This window comes from Sander vitreus, chromosome 11 (genome assembly GCF_031162955.1).
Source record: "Sander vitreus isolate 19-12246 chromosome 11, sanVit1, whole genome shotgun sequence".
Taxonomy (NCBI): Eukaryota; Metazoa; Chordata; class Actinopteri; order Perciformes; family Percidae; genus Sander; species Sander vitreus.
In genome coordinates, this window is record NC_135865.1 from 32,125,315 (window position 1) to 32,139,705 (window position 14,391).

The 14,391-nt window shown below is 41.6% G+C and overlaps 1 protein-coding gene across 1 annotated transcript in view; it reads right to left on the reverse strand.

Annotated features, from left to right (window-relative positions):
- Positions 1-14,391, reverse strand: part of ttn.2 (titin, tandem duplicate 2) — a 323,953-nt gene that overhangs the window by 168,669 nt on the left and 140,893 nt on the right. The window contains exons 93-106 of the mRNA XM_078262434.1: positions 13,843-13,914; positions 13,481-13,594; positions 13,273-13,371; positions 12,683-12,727; positions 10,087-11,694; positions 9,502-9,552; positions 8,984-9,379; positions 8,568-8,846; positions 6,394-6,663; positions 5,422-5,561; positions 4,509-4,635; positions 2,373-2,639; positions 1,975-2,241; positions 1,371-1,634 (exon numbers count right to left, since the gene is read on the reverse strand). Of these exons, the coding sequence (XP_078118560.1) occupies positions 1,371-1,634; positions 1,975-2,241; positions 2,373-2,639; positions 4,509-4,635; positions 5,422-5,561; positions 6,394-6,663; positions 8,568-8,846; positions 8,984-9,379; positions 9,502-9,552; positions 10,087-11,694; positions 12,683-12,727; positions 13,273-13,371; positions 13,481-13,594; positions 13,843-13,914 (3,999 nt within the window). The remainder of the gene's footprint in view (positions 1-1,370; positions 1,635-1,974; positions 2,242-2,372; positions 2,640-4,508; positions 4,636-5,421; positions 5,562-6,393; positions 6,664-8,567; positions 8,847-8,983; positions 9,380-9,501; positions 9,553-10,086; positions 11,695-12,682; positions 12,728-13,272; positions 13,372-13,480; positions 13,595-13,842; positions 13,915-14,391) is intronic.

Below are 14,391 nucleotides of genomic sequence, written 5' to 3' on the forward strand. Positions count from 1 at the left end.
GACTACATGAAGCAGGTCATTTAAAAAAAATCTGGCTCCTCTGGCTCCACCTACAGCCTGTAGTGAGATTTGGAAAAATCCACCACTCCCTGTTCAGATGCACCAATCAGGGCCAGGGGGGGTGTCTAACTGCATGTCAATCACTGCTCATGCACACGCATTCATTCTCCCTTGTTGGGGGAGGGGCTTAGGGGACCCTTTTGGGCTTTAGCAGAAAGGGGGGAGGGACTGAGAAGTTGTTGATGTTCAAATTTTTTGGCTAAGTCCTGGATCTTCACAATCCTACCTACAGCACCTTTACGGTTCTTGAAGACATTTAGTCTCTCATCTGAGAGTCTTCTTCAGTTCTGACAATCGTTAGTGCTTCTGGCTGTTTAATGACCGTCGTTATGGTCGTTGGGGACTTTAAGAAGTCTTAAACAAGTCCATTTAGAAGAGGAAAGGACTGGACTTCTCAGAAGTTAAAATAAATGATGAAGGTGCTCTTTGGAAAGGAACACAAAAGGACAGGTCTGGTATTTGGATGGCTTTTTCATATTAAAATGAAGTTGTAAAAATGATTTTTAATGTACTTTCATTTTAATATGAAAAAGCCATCCAAATAAAGAATATTTCACTTTTTGCAAGAAGAATGCCTTGGACCTGTCCATTTTTAACTTAAACAAGTGCCAGTTGCCTTTGAATTTAACCTTCCTTGTAAGAACCCCCCCCTTTGTCATGCACGCTGGTTGGCGGATGTCTTCTATTTCCTTCAATTAGGACAAATTTGACTTTCTACAAGGAGTTATGTTATAAATGTTGGAAGGTATGGTGCCCATTTTTTTCTATATTTTGAGAATACTAGTTTCTCACATATTCCTGACTAAGACTAGACTGGCCTAAACCTGGCAATATGTCCTATTTTGTACTATGTTAGGGTGACTACCTATTGTAATGTTTTGCTGAATTTGGATGCTGTATATGTGTCTGTATTTTTGTATTTAATCCTCATTCCTGACTGTGGGGGGTTGTTGTGTTTTGGTTTGCTTCGATTTGTTGTTTATTTTATTTTGTGTATGTAAGCCAAAAAAAATAGGAAATTTGGTTTTATACATACATTTTTCAACTGCTTTTGTATTGCTGTTTTGAAATTAATAAACAAACCTTCCTTGACCTGGATGACTGAGAACCTTCACAGACAACTCTTGTAGTGTTTTTCAGGAGGGTGGAGATGAGAAAGAACACATACACGTGATGACTGAGGTAATTAAGAGGTGAAAAAAGTGCTTCAGGTGCAAAAAACTACAACAAAAATAGCGATGGGGCTTGAAGTGAGATTAGATGAAGGGTGAAGCTAAAGGTGTTCGTCAGGAAGGGGACTGTGATTTTACCTTCAATGTGAAGTGTCGCTGTTGTCTTGTCTGTTCCACAATCACATACGTATTGTCCTTTGTCTTTGTCCCCAACTTTATTGATGACGAGGGTTCTGCGTTTGCCCTCGGCCTTGATGGCCACCATCTTTGAGGTCTTGATCTCGGCCTCATCGTGGTACCACATAACATCGACGTCTTTGCTGAGCTCGCAATCAAGAACCACCTCGTCTTTCTCCACTGCAGTATAGTCCTGCAGCTTAACTGTGAAGTACGCATCTCCCTCTGGAATAGGGGATATTTTAGGGTGACTCTCCATGGCACAAACACAACACATTCAACATATATAAATGGCTCAAGGTAAACACAGGACAAGACAGACAAATGCACAACATAGAGAAACAATTTCTTACAACACAGAACACAGAAAACGTCTTACGAATACAAAATAAGGTTTTTGTGTGAACCTACAAAGACACAAACACGGACAAACTGACGAAGGTCGTTTTGTGGACCTACAAAGACACAAACACGGACAAACCGTACAAATAGCTGTGGGGGAAGAAGAAGGACAGACACTGGAAAACGAAGACAGAAAGAGGACAGGAGGTTATTCTTGGTTTACCTATGACCGTCAGGTTGGCCATGGAAGGAATTCCTTTGGCCTCAGCCTTAATTTGACAAGTATCATCGAGAGTCACTTCCTTCATTTCTAGCACATGCTTCTTTCCGTCTACATGAGTGACCACGGTTCTGCTCGGATGAATTTTAACGTCATTCTTGTACCAAGTGACGGGGATGTTCTCGTGAGAGAGCTCCAGCTCGAAACGAGCCGTTGTGCCTTCCTTCACAGTTTGGTCCTTTATCGGCGAGATAAATTTGAGCCTGATACCTATAATTGTATTAGTAAAGCATATTCATATGAGTTAGTTTGAAAGAGGCACAAACCAACTCAATGACTGGAGTCAGAATAATAATAATGGTTCTGCTAATTGTGTCCAGTAATGGCGACCCAGCACTTACCCTCCACTGTGAGTCTAGCTGTTGAAGTTTTTCCCAGAACCGCAATTGTATATTCGTCTTCGTCATCAAACTCACAACAGTTTATAATAAGCATATGCTTCTTTCCATCATCGATGATGTCATACTTTTGGTCTGGGGTAATGACGTCATCGCCTCTATGCCACATGACCTTAGAGACATCCTTCGTTATGGTGCATTCAAACTTAGCCTGTTTCTTTTCAGGCACAGAAACGTCCTTCAGCGGGACAACAAAGTCCATTTCGATTTCTAGATTAAAAAGGTGACAGACATAGGTACACAACATCAACAACACAACAACAAAACACAAAAAAACAGTACAACGGTCTACAGCCAAGGCCAGTTTACCATGTACACCCTGATGAGTACCTCTTTATGGGTCTAAAGATTTATACCAAAGGGATGTCTGGGGTATTTAAATGAAGAACCAATTACATTCTTTACCTTTACGGCAGCTGGATTCTCGTAATATCACATATCACAGTAAAATCCATCTTGTCTGGCTCTATCCTAATGCGTTTATGTCTGAACTACCAGCTAACTGAACCAATCAGCGTCCGGTGAGGAGCTACTGGCAGCTATGGGCGTGGTTTAGGTGTGTGACAGCCACTTCGATGGCGGACATGATAGACGAATGGTTCATCCAATCACTTGCCAGGTATTTTTTGAAAGTCCCTGCCCTTTCGTAAACAGTTTCCAATGACGACTTCTCAAATGGTTCTGTGTTAACAATCCATCTGGTGCATCAGGTTATGACTACCATGGATGTATTATAATAACTGGATACCGGATCCCAAAAGGGCGCCTATTCAGTTCAGAAATGTTCCAGTTTCGGATAAATAAAGTCCATCTATCTGTCTTATCAATGGAGTTTCTTGCCAAAAAAAGTTTCTGATCTTCTGGGTTTCCTTCCGTGATGCGCGACCAGGTGAATCTGCACAGTAGTGTTTCTCCCACAGGCCCAAAGATTTTACATTGTTGTGACAATGTCACAGGTTTTTAAATCGCTTTTCTCGGTTCAAGGGAAGTTTTTCAAATATAAAAAAGTCCATGGATTAAAAATTCATAATAAAAAGAGTCATAAGCAACCTTGTTTGCAGTTGGAGGTGTCCTGTCAACTGTTTTACAGACGTCTCTTTTACAATGGTAGCATGTGGGTAAAATGGGCCGCAGAGGGATTTTTCATTGCAATACCGCGAGTGGTCACTGGAAAACATTGGCTGCTAGGCTGGGAGCTGTTCCTCCTGTATCCTACAGAAAACCTATTGGAGACATCTTCAGGTTGTGCAGGGTATCTTAAGCTGAAATGACGTCAAATTGCATTCATTCTGCTTTGGAGAATGGCGTTTAAGGACTCCATTTGTTGAAGGCTAAAGTGCTGTCATCAAGGAACACAGTCTTGCTGGTAACAAGGGTTCTTCATGAAACATTCACCAAAAGTTTCGTCAACGGTAAAGGACCGGTCCATCATCTTCTCCGGTTTGCACCAAATTCTGACTTCAGTTTCATTAGGATGCAACAAGGATCTTAACTCTTCGGGCCATTTTCTTTCTTCACTGGGGTTACCTTCTGTTTGAGACCATCTGCTGGTACGCTAATGTTAAATCAAACAGTTACTAAACTCTTTAAACTTTGCTAAATCTAAAGCGATGTGATTATTAATGTCTGGTTGAATGACACATTCATGAACGCTGGTGTAACTAATAAACTGGCCACTGTGCATAGATTTAACATAAAACATTTAACCACAGACGGTACAAATATGGAACACTTACAGTGAACGTACTACACACACAATGTAGAATCTGACAGAACAACAGACAGGTTTCCATTGGACAGACAGACAAACAGATGAACAACCAAGAATGAAGAACAAACACTGGACACCATTTTGACTATCTGAAATAGTTGGGATCCTTGGGTCCTTGTCTTCGTCGGCTGCATGAAGTCTCAAAGAATGGCGCAAATAATGAACTTGACTCAATAACCCTATTAAATAAAGATCTAAGGTCCGCTCTCACTTGCCATAAAGCTTTATTTTATTTTCCGCGGACCTTACTCCTTTATTTTTACCGGTACATTGTAGTTCCAATCCCGGATACCAGGAGTTCTTCTTACCTCTGACATTGAGCATTGCGCTGGTTATGGCGTTCAGAGCCTGGTAGGACACTTCTCCGGCCTGATCCAACTGGCAGTTTTTCAGAGTGAGTTTACGCACCCCACGCTCCATTTGGATGTCGCACATCTGGAGAATACATTACAGTGCGTTAATATATAAAAAGTAGTGAACACGAACATGGAAATGTAGAAATACATGCATTAGGATTAGGGCTGTCAATCGATTCAAATATTTAATCGCAATTAATTGCATGATTGTCCATGATTAACTTGCGACTCATCGCAAATGAATCTGTTCTAAATGTACTTTAAAAGGGATTTTTTTTTTCAAGCTTTTATTGCTGAAGTGGTGTTTGAGACTGGACGTACTCCGGGGGTAACCCAGTTCACATGGACAGTACATGCAGATAATTTAAGTCTTGTGGAGAGAACCATCTGCAAGTCTTAATATTTCCAGCAAAGAAATCTTAGTATTTTCGAAAAAGTTATAATAAGTATATTATAATACTAATATTTCCTGATAATAGTCTTAATATATAAAAAAACGTCTTAATTAAAAAAACAAAAAAACATTATTTCTTACCACACTGAACACACACACTCAATAGCACCCCCCGCATGCACGCACACACATTCACACCTTCACATACGGACCATGTGCAATAACTAGTACTTTTAGTGTGTATATTTCTTTCTATTTATGGTTGTATTGTTTTACTATTTATTTCTTGTCTTTAAAGATTTAGATTCATGTTTACTGGGTGAACTGCTGCTAAGAATTTCGTTGTTCATTGTTGTACAATGACAATAAATCTTCTGATTCTGATTCTGTGGAGGAAGGTCTCGCAATGCAAGACTAGCCCTAATTAAGAATCATGTGACATTCTACAAAAACAAGTTGATCGAATCATACCGGGGATCTGGTTAAAACCTCTCCTTTGAGCTTCCATTCTCCAGGAACATCCTCCTCAGAGATCTCTGTCTCAAACTTGGCTTCTTCCTTCTCAACCACTTCAACGCTGGCCAGGGGCTTCAGGATCTCGGCCTCCCGCTCTGAGAAAGAGGTTGTATTAGTACTCATAAATACAAACCAAATGGCAGGTAAAGTATTTAAAGGTCCCATATTGTGAAAAGTGAGATTTTCTTGTCTTTTTTTTATTATAAAGCAGGTCAGGGTGCTTTCTTTATACTGTAGTATAAGTATCAAAAGGCTCAATACACAGAAAAATGCACACAGCCCTCATTGAGAAACTGTGCCTTTAAATGAGCCGTGAGTACTTCCGTACGGTTGTGCAACTATACTATATATATATAGGTAGAAATAAACACTACAGTGGCGCAGTCATTCCCCAGCTACAAAGACAATGCAGAGATGCTGAGAGTGCATAACCTGAAACACTGACCAATCAGAGCAGTCTGGGCTTTTACAGTAGGATGGCTTAAAGAGACACGCTAAAAAGAAACATTTCAGACTGAGGGTGAATACAGGTATATTCAGACAGACAGTATGAGTAAAAAAAATGTTTTTTGAACATTAAAGCATGTAGAATAAACCTCACACAAGGTAGGGGGGTCTTGTGTGAGGTTTATCGAATGTTTATGACTCGTTGGATGACATATGTGATAGATAGATGTATAAATGTACAGTACACTTATGTTTCATGCATGTTTACTGTTTGTTTATTGTGTGTTTATGTGCGATGCGCCGCCATTTTTGATTTCTCTACCGCCCAAGACGAATTTCTCCAATAGGAGACAGGAGACATTTATCTTAAACAAGTTTTAATAGAAACCCAAAACACAATAATGAACCTGAAAATGAGAAAAATATGGGACTTTTAAGGGACTATGGTTGAAATGAAGGTAATTATGTAGGTAGAAAAACCTCCTAGCGTTAGCTTGGCTGTGTAGACACGTCCTTCCACCTCCATGGCGTATTCTGCTACGTCATCAGGCTGACAGTTCTTGATGGTGAGCGTCAGCTCCTTTCCGTCCTTCTTCATCTCAACCTTGTCAGAAGGAGTGACCTCAGTCTCTCCTTTGAGCCACTTCCAGTTGGGAGTATCCTTGAAGAGCTCGCATTTAAATGTAGCGGCTGCCTTCGGTTTCACATGCTGGTCTCTCAGTGGTTTCACAATCCAGTCTTTGATTATTTCTGTTGGAGATGAACATTACTGAATCAGCGTCCATCATACCACTAAAGACACAACATGCCCCATTAATATACTAATTTTTAACTAAAATGTAGTGTAAACCACAGCAGAGGAGCTAAAAATAGTGAAAAACGTCCATCCCAGTTTCTCAATGTCCAGAGTGATATCTTTAAATATCTTGTTTTGTAAGTCCAAAACCCAGATATTCAGTTTATTATGATATGAAACAGAAAAGTCCCGCAAATCTCCATAACTGAGAGGCTAAAAACATTGCATTTTCTGTTATTTTTGCATGAAAAATTACTTTAATGATTAATCGATTATCAAAATAGTTGGCCATTGTTTTTTCTGTCGATCGACAAAGCAATTAGTCGACTAATCGTTGCAGCTCTTGCGTAGTGAGAAAATTTCAAGGTTCTTCTTAATCTGTGTTTGCAGTGGCAAGACGTGAATATCTGAATTTAGCATTGGGACATTTAGTGACATCTAGTTTTGAACTGGACATCGAGATGTATAATGTTGTTCAGAACAACTAAAATATATTGTCATGTCATCAGCGTACAATGAAGTGATTATTTGTACGCTGATGACATGACAATATATTTTAATTGTTCTGAACATTATACATCCACAAATGCCATTCCGGCCCTAATCTATCCCAGTACAAAGTCCTTACAAAACAACAGTATTAATGTATGTTACTGCGTCTCGGAATATTTTCAATCAATGCATTCTCATGAACGGATTCGTACGATGTAGCAGGAAAATGTTTGCACACCAATTCGTATGATATCCTACGAAATAGGTGAGCAGAGCTCCTTGAGATGTCGCCGTATTAGCGGCAGTTGGTAGTTGAGTTTACCGGACAAAAGATTACTTTGAGCCGGGTACAGGGCACCGCGAGCTGCTGGGTCGATTCGGCAGACATTATAGTTGAGTATACCGGACAAAAGATGATTTTGAGCCAGGAACAGGGCACCAAGAGCTCCAAAAAGTGACCTTCATGAGGCGACGACATTTAAGTTTAGGCACCAAAACGACTGGAGGACACTCTGGAGGAATGAACACGCATTTCCTGATTGAAAGTCTTTTGTTTTCCCCTGGGAAGTGAACTCTGCTCTGTGGCTTGAAAGTGCTGTGTTTTATGTAGTATTTTAGTACAAATACTTTGTTAATGGACTTAAAGGTGCACTAGGTAAGACTTATAAAACTAACTTTCTGTCATATTTGCTGAAACTGACCCTGTGTTCCAGTAGAACTACATGAAGCAGGTCATTAAAAAAAAACATCTGTAGTGCGATTTGCAAAAATCCACCGCTCCCTGTTCAGATTCACCAATCAGGGCCAGGGGGGGTGTCTAACTGCGTGTCAATCACTGCTCATGCACACGCATTAATTCTCCCTTGTGGGGGGAGGGGCTTAGGAGACTGTTTTGGGCTTTATCGGAAAGGGGGGAGGGACTGACAAGTTGTCGATGTTAAAAATGTTTGGCTAAGTCCTGGATCTTCACAATCCTACCTACAGCACCTTTAAGTAGAAATCTATAATTCGTCGTTTATATTTCTGGAAACCTTTACTTTTAGTTTACTACATCTCCTAAATAAAATGTATACTTTTACCCTGATACATTTCCTCTAAGCATCTTCGTTACTCATTTGCAAGAAATATTTTCGTATGTTGGAGTGAAAGATTCTTCCCCACAAGAAAATGAAATTCTGTTTCTGTTTTTGTCTTTGTTGATGTCAGACTTTGAATTTGATGTTTAAGAAGTTGTGGAAAACCTAATTATTAATATAAGGAAGCCACAATAAAATTTATAATCCAAAAACGTTTTTTTTTACTTTTACTTCTAATAATTAAGTACATTTAATATCAACAACCTGATTCAATATCCTCTTTTGCTTACCAATGACTTTGACGCTTGTCGTAGTCTTTACATCCTCCTGATTGGCCACTTCGCATGTGTAGACGCCAGTGTCCTCCTCAGTGGTGTTCTGGATGGTCACAGCATGCTGCATACCAATGATATTGATCTGAACCTTGCCGGCCTTTTTCTTCAGGACTTCTCCATTCCTCTTCCATATCACATCTCTCTCTTTGTTCAACTCACAGGTCATATACAGAGGCTGACCCTTCATAGCTGAAGTCTCTGGCTCTAGCTCTTTGATCCATTTCACAGGGAGCTCTGTGAGAAGATTAAAAAGGCAATGAGCAATTTGACATTGGTGTTTAACGTTTAAATAGGATCATGAGAGACTTCTGGTCTTCATGACACCAAGTATCTTTGCTGTTATTTTTTAGGCAGAAAAAAGATATAAATACCTTCAACAATGAGCTTGGCTACGCATGATATTTCCTTGCCGGCATTCTTGGCGATACAGGTGTATTCACCGGTGTCGGACAACTGGACATCAATAATGTTCAACTTGCGATCTTTGCCGTCAGAAGTGAACTTGTGCTTGGGGCTCTCGCGCAGGTTACTGTCGCCTTTCATCCATGTTGTGATGGCAGTGGAAGGCGAGACCTCACACTCAAACACAGCAGATGAGCCGATAGACTCGGCTTCCTGCAACACGATGTCCTGAATCTTCTTAATGAACTTCAGAGGCACGGCTTTGAGTTTGAATCCTCCGAAAGGTTCCTCTGGTGGTGTGGGGCCTCTTCCACCGGGCTTCAGGCCGCGGCCCCGGCCTTCTCCAGGGGACGGGGTCTGCTTGGCTGAAAGGCAAATTAAATGACAAATTGGCGTTTAAATTTCAAGAAGGATTCTGTGGCATCACGATATAGGACGTAGAACTCAACAGGGTTTTCTTACTGAGAATTCATGGCAACACACTTACGTTTCAGCCCTCTACCTCTACCTCTTCCTGCTTCTTCTGATGGTTGTCCCTCTGTTCAGAAATAAATCAAATGAATTTGCTGCACACACTGTAATCATATGTCAATGTATTCATAAACATGCCAGTGCTGGGAGATATATAAGGTCCACTCGAATGGATAGGGGATGTGATAGTGATGGTAAATAAATGAAATTGAAACGAAGGCAGACAAAACAATGATGAATAATGTCAAATTACAACTTTACAGCGATGTTTGCACCATGATGAGATGGAATAATGAACAGAAATGTAAAGATGAAGAACACATGTTGGACTGACAGGAATTACTTGATATTGAAATGGAAGATACACAAATAACATAACAGACATGACAGAATGAATGAATGAATATAAAGAGACAGTTTGACAAACAGAATGATAATTAACATAAACACAAGAAAAGAGATGGCATAAATCGCGTCATGATGAGGTAAAGCCAATTTAGATGGAGGCATGATGGTGGTAATGGGTAGAGATTATTCAGGGCATGAAGGAAGGGTTTTTCTCGGCCATCACCCAACGAGTTGGGGGCCGCCGCCATCTCACCTCTCCTGGGCCCCCCTGGAACCTCCAGGGCACCTTCCTCTCCTTCGCCCTCCCAGTCTTCGGAGCCGTAACTCTCCCGGGGAACCAACTCCCAGCCCCAGGTCTCTTCTTCCTCCTGCTCAACGTCTTCCTCCTCTTCGAATATCTCCTCCTCTGGCTGGGTGGCGACCTTCTTCATCTGCACAGCTCCAGGAGAGACCTCCTTCACCAGGGGAAGCTTCCCTTTACCAGGCGTTGCCAGTTCTGCAGCCTTCTCCTCAGGTGACAGCTTCTTTGGGGCCTTTTTGAGAGACACAGCTTCGATAGAGTCTTTCGGTGAGACTGGTTTAGTAATCCTGTTGAGTTTGTCAACACTCGGTGTCTTTTCAACAGGGACTGTCTCTGCAGCTTTAGGAGATGGAGTCTTTTTCAACTCAACCTTCTTGAGTTGCTCCAAAGGCTTCAGAGCCACTTCTTTCTCCTCTTTCGCTTTAGGTGTGACTCCCTTCTTCAGCTGCAAAGGTTTGGGCTCCTCAGGAACCTTTTCAGGTTTCTTAACAGAAGGAGACACTGTCTTCTCTGCAGGAATTGCCTCTACCGTCTTTGGCTTCTCCGGCTTCTTCTCTGGAGCTTCTGGGACCTCTGGTTTCTTTGGTGTAGCCTCTGGCTCTCGTTCTTTTGGTTTTTCATCTGGACTTGTGCGACGGCGTTGCAGGTCATCGATTGGCTTCTTCTCTTTCGCCTCTGCTGGTTTCTTCTCCGGCTCTGCAGCCTCTTTGGAAGGTCTGGAGAAGGGCTTAAGCTTGACGCTCTCTATCTCTTGTTCCTGTGTTGGGATTTTCTTCACCTTGGTGGGCGCTTTGACCTCCTCAGGCTCTTTCTCTGGAGTTTTCTTTTTATCTACAGGCTTTGGCATCTTTGCTGCTGGCTCCTTTACCTCAGGAGGAGCTTTCTCAGGTATCTTGGGAGGTTCTTTGGTTTCCACCTCTTTGGGGATCCTGTCTAGCTTCTGGAAAGGCACAGTGTCCCAGTCTGGCCTCTCCTTCTTGTCTTTCTCTGGTTCCTCAGCTGGTTTAACAGGCTTTTCAAATGGTTTTAGTTTGACTGCCTCTGGTTCAACTTCATCTGAGGGCAGTCGTTTCACTTCCTTCAAGGCTGCACTAGGTGGGGCGGGTTCCCCTTCCTTTGGTGCTTTGGGAGTTTTCTTCAGAGAAATCTTATCTTCTGGTTTCTCAACTTTGGGAATGGGTTTCTGGCGGGCCCATGCATCTTTAGGAGCTTCTTTCTTTTCCTCTTCTTTAGGCTTCACAGTTTCTGGCTTTTTCACCACATCTGCTTTCTCTCGAGGTTTCCTTTCCTCCGCAGGTCTCCTGGTGGCGACGGACATCTCAACAGCCTCTTCCCTATGCACCAACTCCTCAACATCGAAGATCGTAGTCTTGGTGACCTTCTGAGGTTTCTCCTCTTCTTCAGCGTCTTTAGGAGAAACCGAAGGAATCTTCTTCAGTTTGATAATCTCCTGTTCCTCTTCCATTTCCTTTATGACTCTGGTTGTCTTCCTTAAAGTGGGAATCTCAAACGTCCCTTCCTCTTCAGTCTGAATTTTACCTTTTTTGTGCAGAAGTATTTCTGAGGTAACAAAGGTTTGGCATTACTTATGACACTTAACTTGACACCACAATTTGTACAAACACACAGACAAGAAAAGACAACTTCCACAGGATACAACAGAAAAACATTTACTATATTTTCACGCCATAATCCAATTCTGGATAGTTCATTGGCCGCCTAACTGGGGTAGGTGTGCCATATCTGTCACAGGGCTCAAAGCGAAAATGAAACAGAGGGATGGGGCTTAGTCTGGGGACATATGTCTATGGAAAAAGGCTGTATGAGAAGGTCAGCATTTCCTGAGCTAATTGACGTTTCTTCCTATCAAGTTTATGTTACGTTATGTCTGTGTTTTCAATATATACTAAATTAACTGTCGACCGAGTGACAAAGGAAAATATCGGGCAGGTCAAAAGCAGAGGGCCTGCTGACAAAGCAGTTTGGTGGCCGAAGAAGCAGCGTGCCAGGTGGAGAGCAGAGGAAGGACACAAGGTAGGCCACAAACCCATTTTACCTTTTATTCTCACGCAGGGGCGTCTGACTGGGGGGAAAAAGGGGACTGAGTACCCAGGGCCCTCATGTGAGGAGGGCCCAAAAGGATGCTAGAATGAATAGCTGTGGATGCGGGGTGTGGCCAATAGAAAATGCCTTTCTACAGGGCCCAGAATTTTGTGCTACACCCCTGTTCTCACGGCCCAGCAGTTAGCTCCTAGTATAAAATGTGCGAGCACAACCCAACTCTGTTGTGAAACCTAGACAAAACGAGAACGAGCAGTTCCATGGTTATGCAGTAATAATATACATTGAAAATAATGTATTTTAAATCGTAATAAGTCAGTCAGAGCTAATTATTGTTCAACTCCCTGCTTCTTTTAGAAATGCATGCATGAACCTGGTGTAGCTCTTAGATTTTGGGGAGCAACAACAGAATCAGGAGGTGAACCTTTATAGCCGCTGTAAGTTGCTGTGTACTGTATGAAAAGTGAGAAGTAATCGGTGCTCCTACCTTTCTTGGCTCCTCCCGGTGCTTGTACGGGACCCTTGGTTTCATCTAATACAGAAGTATAGTTCAGAAAGTTGTTAATTAGGCCACTTAATCAGTCATGAACAGTGAGAACGCCTGTGAGAATTTCTCATCAAGCACATTCAGAAATAGTAAATTCTCTAATACAGAATGTGGATGACACGTGATAAAGTTGTGACTGAATTGCAAAGTAGTCCAATATCACATGATTTAGTTGGATGACAAGAAATTGTGTCATAAGTAAAGACAAAGACGTAAATGGAATTTAGGTTGGGTCCAAGGACGTGCATGCTTTTGTTGGATGATTTAAGAAAAAACAAACAGGACACACAACATGAAAAGACCAACAGTGCAACATCACGGCGAAGGATTGTACTGCTGCTAATGGTCATACGGACCAGGATAAAACAGACTGACAAACCAATCAACAACAACAACAGTGGAAACACTCAAGTGGGGGGATATACAGTCAACATTTTCAGTAATGAAATAAGATGTGAAAAAGATGGAAAGAACTTAAAAACTTCCAACAAAGAGGATGTTTCAATCTCAAGTTCTTCAAATACCTCTACCTGTCTCAGGAGCTATGGTTTCTACCACGATTGGTTTTTCTTCTTCCACAACCTTCTTGGTTGGTTCTTCAGCCTTAACGACAGGCTTTGGCTTGGTCACTTCAAGTATGAAAAAAGAGGTAATTGAAGTATTGTAAAGTATCTCCAAAACACACTGTCTTTCTAAAAATGCACAAGCTTTTGGTAGGATTTATTTTGGTCTGGATACCTGGCTTTGTTTCTTCTTGTGGAGTGATTTTTTTCTCCAACTTCTTGGTTTTGTCAATGACTTCAGGCCTTTTAGCAGCTTCTTGAACTTTTACAGCAGCCTGCGGTTTGCTCTCTTCAAATACAAGGTACACAGGGCATTGAACAGAAAGCTCTCCACAAACACTGCAATCTAGATCTTAGAGCTTGTCACCAAAAAGAAGCAAAGTTCATGCTGTTCTATCTTGTTTTCTTTCCATATACTTCAGAATAAAGTTTCAAAGATTCATGAAAAGTGACATTCTTTTACGAATGCCTTCCGAAAACCCTCACATAGGAACATACAGACACACACAAAAACACATTTAAAAGAGAAGTTGTTACCTTCTTGAGGAGCAGCTGGCTTTACCAGTGCTTCTTTGACTTGTGGTGGAGACTCCTTGTCCTTCACGGGAACTTGGAAATGAAATTATACAACAATCAGAACCTCACTAAGACTGATGGGGTGAGCACTGAGCCATGCAGAGACAAACAACACAAAGAGAACAAAGAAGATCCACCATGGAAACATTCAAAGTTGGAAGACATTTCCACAGATCTAACCTCGTCTGTGGAAAACACTTTCTCTCGATGCACAGAGGTACAGTGAAACATAACGGACACAACAAACAGAATTAGAAAAAAAATGATGAGAAAAACTGTGGTGGTTTAGAGAAGAAACCAAGAGAGACTGTCTCAGTCGACAGCAGGATGGTTCGTCACAATAAGCAAGAGTACAGTTTGTGCCCAAACAAAATGGGTGATATGACATGATATCCTCTTGGAATGATCACGACAAAGAGGTATGAAGCAAATAAATCCTTCAGAGGGTGATAACGAGGTGGTGCACAACGATGTTTGGTGCTCAGATCAAAAACACGTGCTCGTTTGACA